At 48.7% G+C, this 24251-nt stretch overlaps 1 protein-coding gene across 1 annotated transcript in view; it reads right to left on the bottom strand.

Moving 5' to 3' along the window:
* The window catches only part of CACNA2D4 (calcium voltage-gated channel auxiliary subunit alpha2delta 4), a 133583-nt gene that overhangs the window by 45661 nt on the left and 63671 nt on the right, over positions 1-24251 (bottom strand). The window contains exons 19-26 of the mRNA XM_025401758.1: positions 20263-20324; positions 18707-18774; positions 18259-18304; positions 18088-18185; positions 16032-16125; positions 8356-8451; positions 6228-6355; positions 2595-2675 (exon numbers count right to left, since the gene is read on the bottom strand). Coding sequence (XP_025257543.1) covers positions 2595-2675; positions 6228-6355; positions 8356-8451; positions 16032-16125; positions 18088-18185; positions 18259-18304; positions 18707-18774; positions 20263-20324 — 673 coding nt within the window. The remainder of the gene's footprint in view (positions 1-2594; positions 2676-6227; positions 6356-8355; positions 8452-16031; positions 16126-18087; positions 18186-18258; positions 18305-18706; positions 18775-20262; positions 20325-24251) is intronic.

Raw genomic sequence — 24251 nt, 5'->3', positions numbered from 1 at the left:
CCTGGAGGACATGGAGAATTGAAAACAGATCCTGATCCAAAAGTTAGATCTCTGGAAATTTTGCAGTAGCTGTCTATAAACCACCTGCTTAGGGATGAACACGATCTCTACCGGTCTGCTGCCCTTCTGTGTGAGCCGGTGGCGTGAGACATGGCAGTGACGTGCAGCCCGCCGCTGCCCCCGTGGCTGGGCTGAGTGCCCGTCTCCTAACTTCCCCTCGAGCTCGGCGCACAATCGTCACTATACAGCCCCCACCACAGACACCACACTCAGCAGGCCTGGCGCTCACACACTCACAGTGCCAGCCGTTTCCAGGGACAGCAAACGAACCACCCACCCCTCCTTCAGCGACAGGCTCCAGCTGGCCCCAGGATCAGGGAGGCTGAGCCACAGGCCAGAGAGAGGAAGTGACAGAAAGAGACCAAAAGAAAAATTGTAATTGAAGTATCAGGTCTCCAGCACCCCATTTCTTTTCCTCTGGCATTCATGCACCCCAGAGTGTAAGAGCGATTGTCTGCAGTGAGTTAAACTGGAGGCACTGGGACACTGTTTCTATGGCAACCCCTCTCGGCTCTTATTCAGCTCTGAGTTAAAAATGCTATCAAATAATTGGAGAGTGCAGGAAAGCACAGCCAGCAGCCTGACCTCCTGTCCACTGTCTTTCCTAGACCTCCAGGTGTACAGGAGCTGAGAAGGGCCCCGTCACGTGGGAGCAGCACAGGCCCTGGCTTGGCTGGGAGCACAGAACAGTCTGAAGGGAGACGATTTCAGGGTCAAAGTTTGGCCTGGAAATCGGGTCTGGGTTTAGTGTGCCCTGGGCCCAGGGAAGCACGGCAACTGGGAGGGCACAAATCCCTTCCAAGTGCTGTGGGTGGCTGCATCGCAGACGACCAGTGACACGGGGGTTTCTACCCGCGACGATTCGGCAATGTCAGACGGAGCCGTTCTCCCCCCATCGCTTATTCCAGAGCAGCACACAGCCCAGGACCCCAACTCAGGGTGGCCCTGGTGCCCTCTCTGGGGCTGGAAGACAGAGCCCAGCCGGCTCCTTCCATCCCCTTTGCCCTGACCCTGTCTGCTCTGTCCCCATCCTGCTGCGAGAGTCCTCACCTGGCCAGGGCCTCAGTTACAAGGCAGGTGACTGACAGCTGCGTTCATGGAGCCAGTGCGGCCGAGCTCGAGTGCCTGTTGGATCACCCAACGTTTCAGAACACAGCTGGGTTCCAGATACTGAAGCTAAAACGAGGGTAAGGAGGGCTTCATTGCAGGGGCCTGATCTTTCTCAGACAGTTAGGCAGAGACACCAAGGACTCTGCGGCACTAAGAAACTGAAAGTCAGGAGAAGCTTGTGAGGGTCACAGTTGCTCTCATCACATAAGCCATGGCAAACTGCAGCACAGGGCAGTGAACCTGGGTTCCAACAAGAGGCGGTCTGCGTTCAAATCCCAGCCTCATTCATTATTAGCTGTGGGGCTTTGGGCAAGTAATTTTTCTGGGTCTCCGTTTCCTCAGCTGTAAAATAGAGCCCAAACCATCTCCTTCACTGGGTCACCCCAAGGACTGCATGGGAGGCAGTTTCCACAGTGTCTGGCACGTGCTGAACATACGTACTGAGCTCATGCCTTATGGGTTCGAGTCACAGTCCCACTTCCCTCTTAAGCAGGATCTGAGACCCCAAGGCAATAGGAGATGGAGCACGCAAGCGGATGACACAGGAATCAGCTCCATCGTTTGCTATGTAAAGAGGCATGACCTCTTGGTGGAATAACACTGTGGGGAAGAGACAGGTCTGGACTGAATTATGGCATCCGATCCCCGCTAGCTGGGTTGCTTTGAGCCAAACGTTCTGAGCCTATGGTCCTCATTTATAAAATAGGCGCTGACAACGATACCTACACTCTAAAATATTTGTAAAGGTTAAACAAGTTAATATTGCAAAAGAGCTTTCTCAAGCTTTAATGTTTAGGCAAATCAGTAGGAACCTCAGTGAAGTGCACTCTGGTTGAATAGGCATGGGCTGGAACCTGAGACTGTGTGTTTCTAACAGAGGCCCGGGCAATTTCAGTGCTGCTGGTCTTCATCTTTTCAATAGCAAAGCTTTCAAGAAGTTACCACTCTGTAAACACTCAGTAAATATTAGCTCTATGATGATGATGATGATTGATAAAAGGCCTAGAATAAAACAGCTCTGCCCGCCAGCCTTCCTTTCAGCTATGGAATGCCTCAGTAATGCTCCATTAACCCTCAGGAAGTGTTTCTCAAGAGAAGCTTGCATAGAGTAAATATATTGTATGGAAGGGGGAGTGGGTGGGGGTGGCGGGGGGCTGAGCGGCAGTTTCCCGTCCTGGGTGGCCGTGCAGATCTCCTAGCCTCTCTGGGCTTCATTTTGCTCACGTCATGAATACTTTTACATCTAAAGTTTTACGATTTTACAAAATAAATGGCTTAGGAAGAGTGCACTTCTGCCCATCCCACATTCCACCGGCAGGACTGTGGCCCTGGCCACATGTATGGGGCCTCCCGCTGTGATCTATGCCTTGCTCTTGACACGGACCCCAGCTTCCCGGCCTCAGCGCCTCAAGGGCAGCTCCTACCTGCAGCAATGGCTGTCTTCTTGTCCACGGTCACCGCCACAGCTGTGCTTGCCGTCACCACCGTGGGCGCACCCGTACTTTCTGGGGAAACAAAGACAACGCAGTCGCTGGGGAAGAGCCGCGGTTGGGGCAGGTGGAGCGCTACCACTTTCTTGGAATAGGAGACGGGAATAAAAGCAGGCGAAGACATCCTTGGAAGAATTGAGGTGAGGGTGGGGACAGGGGTCGTGTTTGGAGAAGCAGCTGCTGTGATGGTGGTGACCCCAACACGGGTCTTGGACAGACACACACACGGCCTCTGGCCACCAGAACAGTGCAGGGCCGCAGTGTCCCTACGACACCAGGGTTTCTGCCTGTCTGTCGGCTGCAGCATGCGTCCTGCCCACAACACCCATGTCGCGCCCAGTGATCCCTTCCAGTGGAAGGAAGGACAGGCTGCATTTCAGCACTGGGTGGTGGGTGATCCTGGATTGCTCTCTGTGAGTCTGCATGAATCAGAGAGGACGCCGACAGTCAGTCCCATTCAGGAAGCCGGATGCCACAGCTGAGCCACTGTGCGGGCCTGGGCAGCGAGGCGACGGACCCTCCACGCACAGCCGCTCTCTGGGTCTTTCACTCGCTTCACAGCTGTTGCTTCACTTCTGGGACTCTCTGCAGCGACTCAAGGCAAGCCCCGAGGCTCCTGAAAGCCACAGGCCTTGCCTTGCTCTCTCCACTTCTTCTGGAACAATCAGGCCACCATAGGTGCACCGTTTAGAGGGCAGTTTCATCTCCACATTGAAGCAGAGCTTTCTGGATGTGACTGGGGCTGGCTACTTCTTCATTCTCATCAGTCCCTGACCCCAGACTGGAGTTTCAAAGCACTCTTGTCCGCAGGTCAGATGCAGATTAAACTTCTGAGAAAGGGGCAAACATTTTCTGATGTGCTATCGTATTTTGTTAGAATGTCTTGATGTCAAATGTTGCACGAAGCAACGGGACTCTTGTGCGGCAATTATTACAACAGTGTCAGTTGTCCTGGGACTTCACCACCAGCTTCTCACATCTGCCACGTGGCCAAGATCACCCATCACACCTGCAGTCATCAGGTATCTCAAGAAACCTAAAACTGCAGTCTGATTCCAGGAACTTCCAATACGTAAGGTTGTCCTTGATTCTAGAAATTTGCCCATGATGTTGAAGGGCCCACAGTTCCCCACCTTGCGTCTAGAGACATCTCGGAGGTAGTGATGAGGCGGCCCCGACAGCATTCTCTGGGTCCCACTGCCCATTTTCTGGGACAGACCTTCTATTGCGTTTGTAGCCCAGCCAGCAGAGGCTTGTAGGAAACACTGATGTGAGGATGTGGAGACCCTAATGATGCAGTCTCTGGGGACATCAGGGATCTCAGTGCCTGGCTCACCGTGGCTACCTGGCCCAGCACCTGATGGGAATGATCAGGGCGCTAAGTGCAGGAGGGGGCAGGGCCCGGAGAGAGGTGGGCTGTGGGCATGTCGCTGAGGCTCTGCTGTGTGCGGACAGGTTTCTAGGCCACTGACTGCACCATGCAGCTCCATGTGGGCAGGACTTAGCCCACCAGGCCCTGGCAAAAGGCAGCCATGTCAGCCTAGAGAGATGGGCGCTTCCCCTCACCCTGGAGGCAGCTGCTCCTCTTTTCCCCATTGACACGCAGTTGTTTTCCTTCTCTTGGGGTGGAAGGGAGTGTGCAGAGGTGGCCACGTGTCTAAGCGTGTGCGTGCGCTGAGCGGGTGAGCGGGCTGTGGAGAGGAAGTGGGCCCCGCCTCCCTCCTCACCAGGCCCCCTTTTTGGGCTCCAGCTTCCCTCTTTTCTCCTCGTGGCTCAGCTTCTCACCCACCCACCCTCCCACCTCATCACCACATAAAGCTCCCCCAGCAGCCAGCAGGCTCAGTCCTGGTGGATGTGGGCAGGAGGGGACCTGTCATCAGGGCCTGGGGCCTCACTATAGAACCTCTCCAGGGGCCTGTGGGTGCCCTCCCTGGCGAGCCCACTGTGCTGCTATCGACGGCGTGGCCATGGAGGAGGAGCTGCCTCTTTCAGCCTTGGGGTGGACGGTGTGGGAAGGGGTCTCCCCTTTGCTTCCAGAGCCTTCCTGCTGGACTTGAGCTGGCAATAAAAACTCCCCCTCCCTCTTTCCTTACCTTCAGTGTGGTAACGGGGCCTGGGCTTTGATTAGGGCAGTGCTTGGCTCTGTGGCTCCCTTGCTGTGTGACCCTGGGCAAGTCACAGAACCTCTCTGAGCCTCAAGTTCTCCTTGTATAAGTTGAGGGATAATGACAGCACGTATCTCATGGGGTTGTAGAGATTAAATGAAGAACACGTGGAAAAATGTTTTGTGAAGCATAGTAGTTATTGGCACGTGTGTGGAGGGAACGGGCACAGACAGGAGGGAGAGCACAGCACCAGGTGAGGAAGGCGGAATTCCGGAGGGGGCAGGGGTGGAGCTCCTCCCTGCTGTTGGCCTTCCCTGTCCTTGTTCCAGGAGGACCCCTGGGATCCTGGGCCTCCCCAGCCATCAGCTCCAGGGCATCTCTCCATCATGATGCTTGAGGATGGTTTTGGCAAAGTGGTGGTGGAAGGCCTCTGCCAGAAGAGCACACTAAAGGGGAAGTTCTGAGTGGCCCCAGCCCTGGCTCTCCTTTCAGAAGTCTCCACCCTCCTGCATCCCCTCCTGGGGCTCACCCCACCTGCCTGTGCACACTCTCTAGGCCCCTGGATCCATGCGCTGGAATGGGATCATCCGCCCCAGCACTCACCTGGTGGAGGGCTGGCTGTGCCATGCACTCTGGGACCCCCTGGACAAGCCCCTGAAGCTCCCTGGGCCACAGTTGCTTCCAGTATAAATCAGGAGCACCAGGCTATGCAGACACTGAAGCCTCTTCAGGTCTAAACATTTGGCGATTTTTCTGGTGCTCTGTTAGAGTCACTTAATTTTTCCTATTTTGGTTATTTTCCAGAATGGGGGCTGGGGCTGGCTGGCAGTTGGGTGCCCATCAACTCTGAGAGTCTTCCTGGCCCCTGGCCTTGCAGGGATTTTGCGACTGCCTCATACCCCACCCTCCCTGCCACCTGCCCGGCACAGCCTCTCTCTTGAGCTGAGAGGGGCTTGTGGAGCAGACTGGGAGCTCCCTGAGGCTGGTTCTGGGTGGCCCTGAGTAACTGGGGACTGGCCGCTTTCTTTCTGTTTGGGAAGAGCAGGGCAGCCCCAGTGACTTGGTGATGCTGCAGCCCCTAATGAAACCGCCCTTCCGGGGGGTTTATGAAACTTTCACAGAGAGGCAGGATAAATAGAAGAATCTTAGAGATAGACTCTTCTGCTCTCATATTTGGAATCAGGGCTAGAATCCCATGCTGGATTTTTAAATGCCAACTTTGATGGCTGGCTAGGAAATAGAATGATCAGGCCTTCAGCGCGGAACCTGTGGTGTGGGAAGCCGCCAGTGAGCTTTCTTAAGTCACTAATGCATGGCACGAGGGAAGGCAGGAGGGGAACCCTGGTGGTCTGGACATTCTATTCCATATCGCGTTCCCATTTCCCACAAAGAGCACAGCAGGAGGAGAGGTGAGACTGGCCTGAGGCTGGCCCAGCCCCAGGAGCACAGGGCCGTGGGTTACCTGGTCCTTCTGCCCAACGGAGGTTGAAGACGAAGCTGCCAGCAGGATGCTCTGAGGCCTGGCGGTACCACAGCGGGAAGCTGTCCAGGGTGAACACACTGGCCTCGTCTTCAGGCGTCAGGAACTTCCTGCAAGGAGGAAGATGTGGTACCTCTCCCCAGATCTGTGAACACAGTCATCTCCTCTTTCCTTTTCTCATACGAGGTCATCTTGGCTGGGCTAGGAGAGTGATTGTAGCCCCTAAATTAGTACTGCCCCAGACAATGTTTCCCAGCAATTCTCGCCTTTTCCAGAAACAAAATGATGTTGCATCTGACTAGCAGCTAGAAGAGGTATAGGGTCTGCATAATGAGGAAATACTTTCCATTTCTGTGTAAACTCTTCTGCCTGCAGCGTTTCTTTCTTTTGGATGGAGCTTAATTTCTTCTTGTCTGGCTCACTGGCACGTCTGAGGGAGGAAGCTGCAGAGTCAGCTCTATCACTGCACTAATAGGAGGGCATCAACCTCCCAAACGGTTCCTTCAAGAGGATTGCCTCTAGGCTTTTGCATGCATTATGAGTTTCCTTTTTTCCAGCAGCTTTACCTTGCTAATTATGGTTTTGCATTCCCTGAACACACAGCAGCCCACAGAAGGGAGTGTTTGGCCAGAAGCAGAGTGGGAGGCAGGGAGAAGCGGGGTGGGGGTGGGGAGCAGACACACTGCTGTGGATAATCCACAAGGTGGATAACTGAGATTTGGTTCTGAGAGTGACGGGCTCACATGTACCAGAAGCAACCTGCCTTGTGACACAGTTCCTGGGCTGCCATTCACCTCAAGTCTGGGTGAAGGGAGCCCCCGGGAGTGCTCGCAGGAGGCAAAGGCACTGGGAAGGTCTGTCTGCCTCGAATCTCCTGCTTCCAGTCTTAGAAGCCTCTGAGAGGTGGCGAGGGAAGGGTCAGGGAGGCAGTGGTGCTCTTCTCTCCACCTCCGCAGGGAGGGGTGGGGGGAGGAGGGGAGGGAGGAGGGAGGGAAAGGGAAGAGCAACTTAATTTGTTTTCCTAGAAAGCCTCAGCTTTGCTTAGCAAGTGTGGATTTGTCACAGAGTCCTGGAAGAAGCTCAAAGATGGCGCTCCGTGGCTGGGTGTGCTTAGTGAGAGGAGCAGCTGGCGGGTGGGAGGCGAGGAGAGTAGGGTCAGTTCAGCTCAGGGGCCCTGGGCTTCTCTCCAGGTACGTGAAGGTCCTCACCTGTTGGAGTCTCCTGGGTTGCGAAGCGGCAGGTGGCACTGCTCGCCCCCCGACCCCTCCTCTGGGCTCCCATCCTCCTTTGAGCAACCGGGTGGGCCAGCCCCGGATTCCCCCGGAACCCGGCCTTGGCTTAGAGCAGGCTTTCTCAGCCTGGGCACCGGTGACATTTTGTGCAGGCGATGGCTGCGGGGGCTGCCCTGGCCTCATAGGATGTTTAGCGGCATCCCTGGCCTCCACCCACTAGATGGCAGTAGGACGCTCTCTGTCTCCCACAGTGTGACAAGCAAGCGTCTCCAGACATCGCTGAATGTCACAAAATCACCCCCTGTTGAACATTCCTGGTGTGGAGGCCTGAGCCTTTCATGGCCTACAGGGAGTTGGGCCTGGATTCCTACCAGGTAGAGTAAGAAACCACAACTGCCCCACACCAAGGTGGGAGTGGGTGGTTCACGAAGGCTCTGTGGGGTGAGCGCTCCACCTACCGCCGGGCCCCAGCAGCACCTCCTCTCCCCTTAGGAGTGGGGAAAAGACACAGCCGGAAGATTCAGCCTGTCACACAGAGACCAGCCCAGAGAGGAAAGCAATTCCGGCTTTCTCCCTTAGAGATTCCTATGGTGGATTCTCCGACCAACCCTCAACTTCAAAGTCTGTCTCCCTGACTGGTCCAGCCTCCATCCTCTCCTGGGGACACCACCACCAGGAGGTGTGAGCCTTCGGGGAAGGGCTGCTTCTCCCACCATCCCAATCTGTCAATCCCAATCCTTCTGCCCTGCTGGGCTCCCAGGGGTCCAGCAGGCTGGAGACCCCGTGCCAGTCCACCCACAGCCCAGGAACACACCGTGGGACTCTGCCCCTCTCTGCCCTGCAGGGATTGCCCTCCCGGGGTGGCCGGCCCAACCCACCTGTCAGAGACCTTCTCGGAGCCCACGAACAAGCTGCTTCTCAGGAGTCCAGCCCGGGTGCCCAGGAAGGCCATGTCCACCACCTGCTCAGACTCTCTGCGTGGCAGACACAGTGGAAGTGGTCACCACGGGGCTGTGGCAATAGCTTGGGGGAGACCTGCAGGGGTTTGGGGGCCTCTCCTTGCTCCTGCCCAGCCTGGCTCAGGGGAGACTTTCCAGGAAGGCTGGGTTCCCGGGACAGGGGCCGGGACATGCACCCTGCTGGCATCCACGGTGCACATCAGGTTTCAGGCCCGGCTTCTGGGCAGCATCTGCCTGTGCAGTGGAGCCCTGGGCCTCTGCCTCTCTGCCCTGGCAGATCTAGCTCCTAATTTGTTCTCCTGGCTTTTGGGGAGTTAGATCTAGAAAACGGAACTTGGAAGGGAGATTCTGTCCTAGGACCTAAGGAACAGGGACTTCTCATGCCCAGCACATACCTGGCACCTCCTGGTCTTATAGCTCTCCACATACTTCCCTTATTACTGAAATGTGAAGGAAGGGGGAGCAGGCACTGTCCACACCCACCCAGGAGAAGTCCCGGTGGACCTCATAACCTTGCTGTTGAGACTTGAAAGAAGACAGACCCAGGAGCTTGTTGGTGTCACAAACCTCCCTCCCAGTTTCAAAGCCACAATACTTTGGCCAGGGTGGGAAGTCATCACTTTTAACCCAGGTGATGTTCTTGTCTTTGGCACAGTCGACTGGAGGCTATTACCTAGCTCCTCTCCATGCCCAAGAGTGTGTGCTATAGTGAGCATACAAAGTAGGCAATCCTGAAGCACTGCCAGGCTCAGAGGCTGGACTGCGGGGGTCTCCCTCATGGATAGACCCTGCAGTGTCTGTGGTCTGGAAAATCACTGAGGGAAAGGGTCTCCCCCACCCACTCCCATGCTGTAGCCAGGGGGCTTGTACAGGGTGTGCACGGGGTCACAGGACTCCAGCCTCACAGAGCCCTGCAGCAGACCTCTGAGTCAGACTCTTTGGAAACAGATCCTAAGCTCCTGGTTATCCCTAAAGCTTCTTGATTCAATTCTCTGTTCAAAAGCAGAGAGAATGGGGCTAATGGGTCTCACCCAGAACCTGGCTTCAACAATCACCAGCCCGAGCCTGGTCTCAATTCAGCCACTGCCTCCTCCAACCCCTCAACTAGATTATTTTGAAGCAAATCCCAGATATTTCATGGGTAAATATTTTAATTTATACAATCAAAATATAAATAATTTTTAAAAAAAACTTTGATGCCATTATTACACCTTAAAAAAAAAACCTGATGATTCATTAATATCATCAGATAATCCAGTTGCCTCATGAATTATTTTTAAGTTTGGCTGAATCAGAATCTGCCTAAGGTTGATGCATGGCAACTGGTACCTCTTATTTGTCTGTCTGTCTTTCTTTGTCTTTATTGAGATATCATTCAAATACCATCCAATTCACCCACCTAAAAGTGTGTGATTCAGTAGTTTTTAATGTATTCACAGAGTTGTGTGACCATCAGCACTGTGAATTTTAGAACATTTTCATCACCCCAGAAAGAAACCCCATAACCATTAGCAGTCATCTTTGGCCTCTTTTAACCTGATTCCCTTTCTCTCTCCACTCTCCCTCTCCCCTTCTCTTTTCCTTGCAATTGATTTGTGGAACAAACAGAGCGACAAAGGGCTCTTGCCTGTGGGGATTCTCCGGTTCTGGCCTTGGCGGATTGCCACCCTGGGGTGCTCTTCAGACTGCTCTGTGTCCCCTGCGTTTCCTGTCAACTGGCTGTGAGACCTCAGGGCCTGACCGGGTTTGGGTTTGTGTTTTTACCAGGCTGTTCTTCATAAGAGGCACGCACTCTCTGATTGATTAGGGCATGAAAAATACATGTATTCTTTTGTTTCCTATTTTATTTTTACCTGAAATACCTGTATAAGGAAAAACTTCCCCTCATCAATATTTAGTTATCCTGGAGTACAATTTTTATAGAAGAGGCAGGATAAATAATTTATTCTTTGTGTTTCTTTGTTAGGTTTTAGAATAATGAGTTGTTTTCCTAACAATCTTCCAAAGATGGCCAGTGAGGTTTTTTTCCAGTATCATTATGAACCCAAGGATTTTAACATATTTCATATGTTTGAATTCATTGCAGTTATTATTATTATTTTTAATTAAAGACAGGATCTCACTATGTTGCCAGGCTGGCCTTGAACTCCTGGGCTCAAACGATCCTCTTGCCTTAACCTCCCATGAGGCTGGAATTACAGCCGCGCCTCCACAGCCAGCTCCTGCTGTGATTATAATTACTTCATCCACCTTCGGCCAGTGAGGGCCTCCTCCGGCTGGCTCTGCGGTTCCTTGGGCACAATATCATTCGTCTTTGGTAACTTCTTGCTTCCTCGTATGACAAGATGTTCCACGTTCATTGCGTATATTTCCTGCCCCTGTCCTGGAATCAGACTTTTCTTCTAGGAGCATGGGCTCATTTTAATGAGGACTAACATTGAAAGTCCAAAGTCTAGGGCTGGGCCACTCACTGCGGTGGGCCCTTTCACGGGAGAGAGCTAGGATATCCATTAAATTTCTTTAAGAGAAACTACATCGTGAGTTCAAATTGATATTTCGAATTAACATTTAGCATTCCATCTAATCTTAACTTCTTTGATTTTTGAAATTTGTATATCTCTTTTCTCTTTTGCTGAAGATCTTGGTTCTTAACGACATTAATATAATACGATTTGCTCTCTGTATTCAGAATAACAATGCCAATACTATTTCTAGCAATGTGATTACTGAGCACTGCTTAACATTTTATTTATTTAGTGTTTACAATTCTAAAGCCCCTTGAAAGAATTCCCATATGTTCGATTATTTAATGAACTTGATATATGGCCAGGTTTATTTGTTTCATTAGCTTTCAATTACTACAGGTTACTTTTTAAAATTTAATTTTGTTTTATGATTCGATAAAGCATTTACATGGTTCCAAAGTCAATATGGAGAAGGCCTATTCAGGGGAGTCTGTCTCTGTATCCATCTCCTTGTTCCTTTAGTCTTCCTGAAGATAACCTGACTTTTGGTTCCTTGTGCCACTGAAAAGTATGTGTGTGTATGTGTACATATGTGTATGCATGTACATTTATATGTACATTTCTGACAGTAATTATGAAAACACATTTGTATTTCCTCTTTCTAGATAAACAGCGGAGATATCATTCATACTTTTTCCATTACTGAAGATTATTTCATAGTGGCAGTACATAGAGATACTCTAGTTTTTCACAGCTGCATAGAGTTCCATTATGTGGATCCACCATGATTCATTTAACGAGGCTCCCACTGATAAAGTTTGGGTTGTTTCCAATCTTTTACTGTTATTAAAGGTGCAGTAATGAGCAGCTCACAGGTACATTTATTTTTCATATTTTTGCCAGTGTATCTTTGGGATGAGGTTCCTAGAAGTGAGGTTGCTGGATCAAAATGTAAATGTACATGAAATTGTGCTAGATGTCATCAAACTCCCCTTGACAGGGTTTGAACCATTTCATATCCCACCCACAACCTACGAGTGCCTGATTCCCCACAGTTCTGCCAGCAGTGCGCGCTGACAAGCTCAGGTGGTTCTCAATCTGACAGGCGAGAAGTCCAATCTGGGTACAGTTGTCATTTGCATTTAAGATTAAATGTTAGGTTGAGCATTCTTTTTTCTTTATATTTAAGGACTATTTGAATTTTTCTTCTAGGGACTATTTGCATTTTTCCTCTGAACTGTTCACATTTCTTGACTACTTTCCCTCTAAGATAGCTGGTCTTTTACGTCTCAATTTTTGAAGCCCCTTATCATGAATACATAATATATAGAGTAACCCTTTATCTATTTTATAAGTTGCAAACACCTTTCCAGTTCGTAATTTCTCTTTTTATCTTGCTCGTGTTTTTATTTCTGCCATAGAAACATTTTTTTTCCTTTCTTTTTTTTTTTTTTTTAAAGATGAGGTTGGCCGGGCTCACGCCTGTAATCCCAGCACTTTGGGAGGCTGAGGTGGGAGGATCACGAGGTCAGGAGATTGAGACCATCTTGGCTAACACGGTGAAACCCCGTCTCTGCTAAAAATACAAAAAATTAGCCAGGCGTGGTGGCAGGTACCTGTAGTCCCAGCTACTCGGGAGGCTGAGGCAGGAGAATGGCGTGAACCCGGGAGGCGGAGCTTGCAGTGAGCCAAGATCGTGCCATTGCACTCCAGCCTGGGCGACAGAGCGAGACTCCGTCTCAAAGAAAAAAAAAGAAAAAAAAAATATATATATATATATATATAAATATATAAGGTCTTGCTGTGTTGCCCAGGCAGGAGTGTGGTGATGTGACCATGCCTCATTGCAGCCTCCACCTCCTGGGCTCAAGCGATCCTTCCACCTCAGCCTCCTGAGTAGCTGGGACTACAGGTGTGCACCACCACGCCTGGCTAAGTTGTTATTATTTTTATTTTAGAGATGGGGTCTTGTCATTTTTCCCAGGCTGGTCTTGAACTTTTAGGCTCAAGTGATCCTCCCACCTCAGCCTCCTGAGTAGCTGGGACTGCAGGCACGAGCCACCGCACCCGACTACAGAAACACTTTTGACGTTGCTGAATTTACCCATCATTCCTTTATTGCTTCTGAATTTTGAGTCATTGTTGGGAAAGGTTTTCCCCACTCCTAGCTTTTAGAGCAATTGGCTCATGTTTTCCTTTAGTATTTATATGGTTTCGTTTTTTACATTTGAATCTCTGAGTCATTTGGACTTCGTCCAGGTGTATGGTGTGAGAAAAGAACACAATTTTATCATTCTCCATATGGCTCTCAAACCGGTTATTTAAAAATCCATCTTTCCTTCATTGATTTGACAGGATATCTCTGTCATAGACTAAATTTTCACATGCGTTTAGATGAGTTTCCGGATTTCCTTTTCTGTTCCCGTGGTCTGCCTGCCTTTTCATGTGCCAATACCACACTTTATAAATCTCAGAGGCTTTGTCATGTGTTTTAATATCTTGGTAGGCCCAACCTCCCTTCATTGCTTTTTTTGGTGTGTGTGTGTGTGTGTGTTTTAGAGATTTCCTGGTTATTCTTGCTTGTTCTTCCAAATGAACTTGATAATCAGTTTATCTAGATGCAGAAAAAGACTGATGGTGTTTTCATTGGGGTTGCATTTAACTTATACGTTAACTTAGGGAGGATTAATATCTTTATGACGTTGAAGTCTCCTATCCAAAAACACTGTCTTTCCATGTGTTCCAGCCTCTACTTTTGTGTTTTCAGGAGTGTTTCGTAATTTTCCTTCTATAGGTTTTTGAACAGTTCTTATAGTTTATGTCATATGTTCTTGTAGTCTTATAACTTTATCATGTATTATTTCTTGCCTTTTAAAATAAGCCTTCTCATATCTTCTTTTTTTGTGTGTGTAGATAAAGGCTATTAATTTTTGAATGCTGATATTATAACCCATTACTTTACTGAATTCTCTCATTGGGTATAGTAATTTTCTTATTAATTCTTCTGGGGTTTCCAAATATATAATTATGTCATCTTTAAACAGAGACAATTTTACTTCTTTCTTTCCAATTCTAATTGCCTCTGCATATTTTCTCTTGTCTAATGCCTTCTGACCTTGTTAAACAGCAGTGGGGAAGTAGGCCTGCTTGTCTCGTTCCTGTCTTTAGTGAGAGAGCCTCTAGCCCCATTAAGATGTTACTTGCATGCTTAGGTCAATTTTAATTTTATTGAGTGGCTTTAACAAACAAGAATGGTATGACTGGGGGTGGTAGCTCATGCCTGTAATCCCAGCACTTTGGGAGGCTGAGGTGGGAGGGTTGTTTGAGGCCAGGAGTTCAAGACCAGCCTGAGCAACATAGTGAGATCCCATCTCTATAAAATTTTTTTAAATGAATGAATATTAATATTTATTTAATGCCTTTTCTTTATCTATGGAGATGGTTATGTATTTTTTTCTCCTTAACTGTATGCTCTTTTTTTTTTTTTTTTTTTGAGAGGGAGTCTCACTCTGTCGCCTGGGCTGGAGTGCAGTGGCCGGATCTCAGCTCACTGCAAGCTCCACCCCCTGGGTTTAGGCCATTCTCCTGCCTCAGCCTCCCAAGTAGCTGGGACTACAGGCGCCCGCCACCTCGCCGAGCTAGTTTTTTGTATTTTTCAGTAGAGACAGGGTTTCACCGTGTTAGCCAGGATGGTCTCGATCTCCTGACCTCGTGATCTGCCCGTCTCGGCCTCCCAAAGTGCTGGGATTACAGCCTTGAGCCACCGCGCCTGGCCAACTGTATGCTATTTTATATTAACTCCCTAGGAAGTCTCTTCTGATGCATGCTCTGGTTAAGAATATTTCCTTCTCAATGTTTCTCCACATTGAAAATCATCTGTGACTAATCTGTGAGGTTGGAAAGATGAAGATGGTGCCCCTCTCCAAACCTAGTGCTGCAGCCCTCTGTAGAAGGCACAACAGTGCAGGGTTTAAGAGTCTGGGCATGGGAGTGAGGCTGCCTGCTGTTGATTCCAGCTCTGCCACTTTCGAGGCACATGACCTCAGGCAACTTGCTTAATCTCACTATGCTTTGGTTTCCTCATCTGTCATATGGCAGTAATGAGAGCTCCTGTGTGAGACGACTGCAGTGAGGATCAAATGGGTTATATACACTAAGCACTCAGAACAGTGCCTGGCCCACTAGATTCTTTTTCTTTCTTTATTCTAGTTTAATTTTGTATAGGTCATATATTCATATGGTTCAAAATTACACCAACACGTTAGGGTGAAAAGTGTCCCTTCCATCCCTGTTTCAGTTACCCATTTTCTAACCAGAAACAGCTAATGAGGAATGTTTCCTGATTAGCCTTGTGTAGATAGTGTATAGATCATAGATGTTATCTATATAATCCACACAAATACTATGGCACCCCCTTTTTACAGAAAAGGTAGCGTACTATACTATGTGGAGTGGTAGCATTCCACATTTTGCTTTTTTCAGTAAGAGACTGTCCCTATAAAATTCTGTAGGAGTTTTCTTTAATAATAAGGATAGCACTAAAAAACTAATATTTAATTTTCTAGTATCTAATTGTGTCCTTAAATTTATTGACTGTCTAGGGGAGGTTTGACATCTTCACAATGTTGAATCCTCCTATTCAGGAGCAAGGTATGGCCCACTGTGACGTTAACCTTACCCTTCCCCCCAGCACTCATGGGCACACACACGCCCTACACTCACACTCACATGCCACTCATCTTCCTTCTACCAGGCCACTAAACACGATAGTACCAAGAAAAGACCAGCAAAGGGAGCAAGGACTTCTAAGGGGTTGGGAAAACCAAGGTCAAGTTCATTGGTGCCGTGACCTTACCTGCTGGAAACCTATTGGAACTGCTCTTTGGCCAGGGGCACTTTGGCCAATGAAGTCTCATGACTGGAGTCCAACCCAGAGAAAGGGGCTGTCCAAATGGGACTCTCCTGGAGTGGGGATTTAGTCCTGTGCCCAGGGGGACCTGTACTTGTTCTTAGGCCACAGGACATGGGTGCTCTCTGAAGCCACCAGCCAGGTGGTGAGAGGGGCCCTGACTCAGCCAAGGGAATTCCGGGGGCCGGTTGGGGCCTGGGACCCTGGGAACCTGGACCTACTCGGAGATGTTGAGGGTGAGTGCTGTCCAGTAGGCTTCCATGGGGGCTGTCACCACCGCATCAAACAGCACCTCCCGGACCAGCTCCTCGTCACCTGGATGCAAAACATCAAGGGACCAGGTCATATGCTTCCTCCATGCTTATGAACACAACTCACCCACCCAAAGTTCAGGGAAGAAGATGTGCTTCATGTACGTGTCTGTGGGACATGTAAAACTATCTCTGTGAGTGTGAGGGAGCCACCTCACCTCTGTCCATCTTCACTTTCTCAACTCCAAAATATATGTCAGTACAACAGCTTGATATCTGAGGCTCTTTCCAATTGTAACATCTGATAAACTTAGGAGACCCTCAGTGACCTCAGGTTGGATCTTCAGTCTCCCTCATCTCAACTCCTCCTCCTCTGCTCCTTAATCATCCAGATATCTTGGCCTTTGGTCAGTTCCATGAATTTATTTTTGCTGTTGTTGTTGAGATGGAGTCTCATTCTGTCACCCAGGCTGGAGTAAAGTGGCATAATCTTGGCTCACTTCAACCTCCACCTCCCAGGTTTAAGCAATTCTCCTGCCTCAGCCTCTCAAGTAGCTGGGAACACAGGAGCACACCACATGCCTGGCTAATTTTTATATTTTTTTGTAGAGACGAGGTTTCACTGTATTGGCCAGGCTGATCTAGAACTCCCGACCTCAAGTGATCTGCCCACCTTGGCCTCCCAAAGTGCTGGGATTATAGGTGTGAGCCACCGCCTCTAGCCAGTTCTGTGAATTTGACCTTGCTAAGCTCCCCCTTGTCTCAGAGCCCCTACACATGCTGTTTCCCTTGGTCTGGATGTTCTTTTCCCCAGCCTTTGCATGGAGGCTCTTTCTTTTCCTCTCTTTTTTAAAAAATTTATCTTTGTTGAGGTAAAATTCACATAAAACGGAACTGACCAATTTAAAGTATGCAATTCAGTCAGTAGCATTTAGTACACACACACAATGTTGTACAACCACCACCTCTATTTAGTTCCAAAATATTTTTGTCACCCCCAAAGGAGATCCTCCTCACCTTGGTGAGGTAGTGTCACAAAACAGTCACACAAGTGGCTTAGCAGGATCTCCTTTAAAGCAGGCCTATTTCTCTCTCCTACAGCATTGTGTGCATGGCACTTATCACAATTTATAACAACTTATATCTACATATGTAGGCTTATTTGCTTATCACCTGGCTTTTCCACTAGGATGTAAGTGCCATGAAAGCAAGGGCCTTGTTTGGGTTATCTTTGTAGCTCCAATGCCTACCCCAGGGCCTGACACAGGGTGCAAGCTCAGTACAGATTTGTTGATGAAATGAATAAATAAGTAAATAAGTGCCCTGTTGGGTTGGCATGGGAGGCAGTCTTCTTATAGGGGTGACAATTATGTGACAGGATGACCTGCTCTTTCTTCCAAAGAGGAAGAAGGAGGAGCAAGCTAAGGATGTGGCCTAATGAGCTCACCACTCGCATTAGTGCAGGTGAGAAGGCCATGGGACCATGGAGCAGAGACTGAAGTGTCACAGCTGCAAGACAAGGAGCACTTGTGGCTCCTAGACCTGGAAGAGGTGAGCAAGGTTAGCATGAAGAACTGGCTTAGAAAACACAGCCCACAGGCTTTGAGTCATCTGGCCAAATGCTCCCCTTGTGGTGATGAGGACTTCTGGTGAAGAGTGGCAGCCATTTGCCCAGAGGTCCACTTCTAGACAGTGGTAGGGAAAAAACTGACAGACTCTGAATGGTGCTCTCTTCTGACCCTTAACAGAGCTTGGTGGATAGAGGCTGAAAAAGATCCCAGTCCCTGACCTGGGGATCCATACATGTCACCACAATTCCAAGGATGCTTAAACACCAGCTTAGCCCTGTGGTAAGGATGGCTATGCCTTTTTCTTCGGGAATCTCCCTGTTTGATCTAAGCCATCCATGTGCTACTGGGATAGGGCTGTGCAACAGCCTCCCCCTGTCTTCCCACCTCTCCTGGCAAAGTTCTGAGCTTCAGGGCCCCAGAGGAAAAGCTCGCCTCAGTGGGTGGCCAGCACTCACACTCCAGATCTGGGTCCTCCCTGGTGAGGAAGCGGATCACAGCTTCTAGCTGGCTGAGCTTCCGGTGGTCCGGGTCAATATCTGTGATGCAGTAGATCCTGAAACCAGGAAAGTCAGTGTTATCTCAAAACATTCCACCTGTCTCCCTCCCATTTTTCACTCCTCACTTACCAGTCGCTGGCCAGGGCCAGGTCTGGGTGAAGCAAGTCGTGCAGGCCTGAAACCAGAGTCCACATTCAGGGTGATGCTCCCCCACTTCCATGAGTGTGTGTGTCCCAATTGTAGAAATAGCCACCCAGTGAGTTTCAGCTTTGAGCTTTGTTTAAAAAACATACTGCCTTGACGGACCTCCCAGTCCAGTAAGGCCTCCTGCAACCTGGCAGTGCAGCTGGCAGGCCTCAGGCTCTGCTGGTTTGATGACTGACCCATGGATCCTGCATGCCCTGGGAGCCAGGGACACACACACCCCTCTCCACCTGGCAGCACTGTTCTGAGAGGCTGCTCTGGAGCCTGGGAGCAGGGAGGCTATCACACTGGCTCTGGTTGGGGTTGGCCCTGTGTCCTGTGAGAGTCCCTTATTTTCCACTTAACTGTCCCTCAGACCCTGGTGCCGACCCACCTTCTTCCACAGACGTGTTCCCCAGAAGGATGTATTCTCCGTGGCCCCGGGACAGCACCACCCCCAAACTGTGGGGAGAGAAGAGAAGGCACTCATTTAGCAGCAGAGACGCCGGCCTGTCTCCAGGGTCTTGTCCTTGCCCTCACCAACACTAGGTGTATGGGCTTTTTGTACCCACGGCGAGTGGTGTACTCCTCACGCCCCCTTCTTTGCCTCTGGCCTTGCAGCCATCCCCTCCAGAACGGAGGCAGGGCGTCTATTTTCCCAGCAGCCTCCCTTCCTGAGCAGGACCCTGGCCATTCTGTAGACCGAGAACGCTCTCAGCTCCCATTTTCATCAAGGGACGTCCTGAACCTCACAGGGATCCCCTGCAATGTAGAACAGTCTCTGTTCCACAGGGGGTCCTACAAACAGGAGCTCCCTCTCCCACCTGGAGAGTCCTGCTGCGCCTTACTCTGTTTGGCTGAACATCGGTTTTGAGCCTTGGCTAGATGTCTGACTTTTTTGGGGAGCTTTAAAAGATGCGAGTGCATGGGCTCTACCCCTAGAAATTCCGATTAAATTGGTCTGGCCAGCCTGGGCAACACAGCGAGACCCCAACTCTAAATTTTTTTAAATAAAAAAATTGGTGTGGTGTGGTGGCACACTCCTATACTGTCCCAGGTACTCGGGAGGCTGAGGTGGGACGATTGCTTGAGCCCAGGAGGTGGAGGCTGTAGTAAGTTGTTTGTGCCACGGCACTTCAGCCTGGGAGACAGAGTGAGACCCTGTCTCAAAAAAAATTGGTTTTGGATGAAGCCTGGGAAGTGGCAACTTCACATAATTCCTCAGGTATTCCAATGAGCAGTCAGGGCTGGGAACCAGGGCTTTATGGAGAAGTCAGATAATTCAGAGGTAGCGGCCACTTGTTTCCTAATCTGCCTAATACCTAGAGTCAAATATTTCTACAGTTACATGGAACCTGAGATCTTCCAATTTGATCCTCTCACTGCTTTAGGATCTTAAGTGGATGATATCACTTAATCTTCACAACATCACCAAGAAGCAGCTGTTATTGTCACCCCCATTTTACAGATCGAAATCTAAGGCACAGAGAGGTTAAGTGAAACTCAAAGGCCTGTTAAGAGAGTTGTAGGAGGCAGAGGTGACGCATCAGTAAAGTAGGGAGCACTGGACCTCAGAGCCTCTTCTCAGAGACCGGGCTCACTGCCCTGGGGGAAATGGCCTGTTAAGGCAGCTTGGCTGATGGATGTTGAGGAACAGTGAAGTAACAGTGGCAACTGAAGAGCTCGCCTGGGGCCCACAGGAGCAGAGCACAGACCATACACTTGACCAAGTTTACACAGCCTGTAAATGGTAGAGCTGGGGTTCACGTCCAGGCAATTTAGCTCTGGAACCTGCATTCTAGGCTACACTGGCAAAGCAGGTCTAGACCTCAAGTCTCCTGAATGCTGACCTGGGTCTTTTGCTATGACCACAAAATTGCCAACTAAATATGAGTTGCTGGTATTCATGTTCAACCCCCACCCCCTGCAAATAAAGCCTGTGTCCCTCACCTGAAAGGGGTGTCGCTGATGTCGGTGAAGAAGTAGTCATTGGTCAGGAAAAGAACTCGCTTCTGAAAGAGTAGACAAGGAAAGAGTGCTTATGCAGAGAAGAGCGGCCCCCAGCCCCCACCTCCTCCCAGGGCTCTTGGGGTCTTCATCGAGCCACTGTACAGTCCCCCGCCTTCTTGTCTCCTCCCTCACCACCCCCTGCACAGCTCATCCTAGTGACACCCATAGGCAGATCCTCTCGATGCAGCAAACTGCAGCCCTTTGGGGCGTGGCCTGGATTTCAGGATCAAGGTCTGGACCTGCACTCCTATCACAGTAGTCCCTAAGCAGCATTGAGCACTTGAAATGTGTGGCCAAGGAACTGAATTTTTAGATTTTAGTTAACATAAATTTAAACTTAGTTAGCAAATATGGCTAGTGGCTATACTGGGCAGTGCCGATGTAGACCATGACTCCAGGGTTCCTAGAGGGTTGAGACTGGGGCCGTGAGTGTGTGCTAAGAACTTCTGGAGCCAATGTATACATACACAATCTGCTTAAACCTCCTTGCCCTCAAAGACGCCCAGGGAGAAGGGGCGCACCATTCTCCCTCCACTGTCATCCGTGACCGGGCCATGGGACCCTTTCACAACTTCCTTTTTCTTTTAGTGCTGCCATCTTTTAGCCTTGGTTTACTTTGTATAAACTAGGACATCAGGTAGTACAGAAGTGGCTAAGGGCCTGGCTGGGCTTAGATGAACCAGGATTGAAGCCCAGCTCAGCCACTTTTGACTTGTGTGCGCTTGAGCAAGTTACTTCACTTCTCTAAGCCTTCGTGTTCTCATTTGTAAATCAGGATTGTCCATGGCCTCTCTTGCACGAGGCTTCCGTGAGGGTGCATTTGGGGTGCTGAGGTTCTGTGGATTGTCCTGTCCACCACACAAGTTCGTGTCATTGGGAAAGGCACATATTTTGCAGTTGGCTCAGGACTTGTTCTTATTCCCTTTACTTCTTTTTGACTTTCCTTGTTTGATTTTGGAAATTGGAGTGAGGTGTCAGAAGGGACACAGAGGGAGAGAATGGCGACAAAAGCCTTGCTTTCTCTAGGAAACTGGCTTTATGCCAAATCAGAATGCACCGTTCTCAAAACTGGACCCATCCCCTGGCAATGCCCTCCTGCTCCTCTGCCCAGTCAGACCCTCTCTGTAGCTTCTCTCCATTGCAGCAGTCATGGGATGTCCTGGAAGATGTCTTGGGGGAGTCGGGTGCCCTGTGCTCCAAGGAGCAGCTGGCTTGAGTGTCAGAACTGGAGATCATCTTTTTATCTTTACCTTTTTTTTTTTTGAGATGGAGTCTTGCTCTGGTCACCCGGGCTGGAGTGCAGTGGTGTGATCTTGACTCACTGCAACCTCCGTCTCCTGGGTTCAAACAATTCTCCTGCCTCAGCCTCCAGAGTAGCTGGGATTACAGGCACGTGCCACCCATGCCTGGCTAATTTTTGTATTATTAGTAGAGACAGAATTTCTCCATGTTGGCCAGGCTGGTCTCAAACTCCTGACCTCAGGTGATCCACCTGCCTCGACCTTCCAAAGTGCTGAGATTACAGGCATAGCCACCGTGCTTGGCCTATCTTTTTTTTATTGAAGAAAAGGGTGGAATGCACAGATCTTACACATATAACCTAATTAGCTTCGATACATGTATCCAGCCATGTGATTACCACCCCGTCAAGATACAGAACAGCCTCTCCAGTCTCTCTGCCTACCCCTTCTGGTCCATCCCATCCCATTCCTTCACAAGCTAACTCTGTTCTGGATTCTGTCACCATAGATTGGTTTTGCCTGTTCTTATGGTATGACACACACAAACATTTTTTTTTGTTTGTTTAAAATAATGTTTTCAGCATCTGTCTATATTGCTGTGTGTCCGGTAGTTTGTTCCATTCTGCTACTGAGTAGTATCCCAGTGTGTGGACACCGCCCAGGATGCTTCTACGCTCACCGATTGATGGATATTTTGGTATATTTTGGTTTTTCCTACTTTGGGGCTACAATGAATAAAGTTACCATAAATATCCTGGAAAATGTGCTTGCATTTCTCTTGGTAAAAACCTAGGAATGGAATCTGGATCACATGGTAAATGTATGTTTACCTTTATAAGAAAACTGCCAATTTCCAAGAGGTGTTTTGCCATTTTATACTCCTATTAGCAATGTCTGAGAGTTCCAATTTCTCCACATCGCTGCCAGTATTTGGTGTTATTAGTATTTTAAATTTTAGCCATTATAGAGAGGGTGAATAGAATCTTGCAGTTTTTTTTTTGGACAGAGTCTCACTCTGTTGCCTAGGCTGGAGTACAGTGGTGAGATCTTGTCTCACTGCAGCCTCTGCCTCCCAGGTTCAAGCAATTCTCATGCCTTAGCCCCTGAGTAGCTGGCACCACAGGCATCCACCACCGTGCCTAGCTAATTTTTGTATTTTTAGTGGAGACGGGGTTTCATTATGTCGGCTAGGCTGGTCTCGAACTCCTGGCCTCAAGCGATCTGCCCACCTCGGCCTCCCAAAGTGTTGGAATTAGAGGCATGAGCCACGGTGCTCAGCTCAATCTTGTAGTTTTGATTTGCATTTCCCTGATGACTAATAATGTTGAGCATCTTTGCATAGCTTCCTTTATGAAGTGTCTGCTCAGTACTATGAGCATTTTTTTACTGGGTTTTAGTCTTTTTGTTATTGCTCTGTAGGAGTTCTTCAGGCATTTTGGATACAAGTCTGTCTGCTTTTTCATTTTCTTATTGGTGCCTTTTGGAGAGCAGAACTTTTACTTTCGATGAAATCTAGTTTATCAAATTTTATTTCATGTTTAGTGTTTTCTGTGTTTTTGTCTAGGAAATCTTTGCATATCCTAAGGTTAAGAAGATTTTCCCCTATTTTTTCTTGTAAAAGCTTTACAGTTTTAGCTTTTACAGTGAGGGTTATGATTCATCAGATGAGTTTTTGTGTGTGGTGTGAGCTATGGCTCAATGATTCCCCTCCCCCATACATTTATTCAGTTGTTCTAGGACCATCTGTTGAAAAGATTGCCTTTCTCCAGTGATTTGCAGAGGCGTCTTGATTGAAAAATCAATGGATAATATATGTATGGGTTATTCCTGGGTTCTCTGTTCAGGTCATTGACCCATTTGTCTATTCTTTGGTCAATACCACCCAACTTGGTTATTGTAGCTTTATAGTAAGTTTTGAAATCAGATACTGTGAATTGTCCAAATTTGTTTTTCTATTTCAAGATAATTTTGCCTATTCTATGTCCTCTGCATTTTCATATAAATTTTAGAACCAGCTTGTCTCTTCCTAGAAGTCTGTTCAAATTTTGTTAGGGATTGCGTTGGATCAATTTGGGGGAATGAATGTGTTAACAATACTGATCTTAACCCATAAACATAGTTATATCTTTCTATATTTATTTTTTTCTTTGATATTCTTTCAGCAATGTTTTGTAGTTTTCAGTGTAGAGGTCATATATACCTTTGTTAAATTTATTCCTAAGTATTTTATGTTATTTGATGCTATTGTCATTGGAACTTTAAAATATTTCATTTTCTTTTTTTTCTTGCCTTTTTAAAGAAAGAGACTTTTTGTTAGCATTGTTATAGGCAATGCATTATGTGAGCTGGTCCTGTGTACAATCCTCCCAAGCCACAGCAGACACATCAGTAGAGACAGCATCTATCTAATACTGTACACAGCGCAGAAACAGGATCACCCTGAATGTCAACAGAAGACTGAAAATCACTTTACAAAAAACAAACAAACAAAAACCCAATTTTCCTATATTAAAAAGTGCCAGCCCTTGAGTGGCAGAGTTTCGGAAACGCCCGAGGGCATGCCACCAGGTGCCTTCGCTGGAACGTGGCTGCCAGCCGTGTGTGGCCAGGCGCATCCTGTCCAAAGATAAATGTTTGGAGTGCTTCAGTTCATCTTTAAAAGGCAGCCAGGCCCGTTTATCTTTGGAG

The sequence above is a fragment of the Theropithecus gelada genome, chromosome 11 (genome assembly GCF_003255815.1).
Source record: "Theropithecus gelada isolate Dixy chromosome 11, Tgel_1.0, whole genome shotgun sequence".
NCBI classification, from domain to species: Eukaryota; Metazoa; Chordata; class Mammalia; order Primates; family Cercopithecidae; genus Theropithecus; species Theropithecus gelada.
Note: the sequence above shows the minus strand (reverse complement) of the source record. Positions and strands in the feature narration are given on the sequence as shown.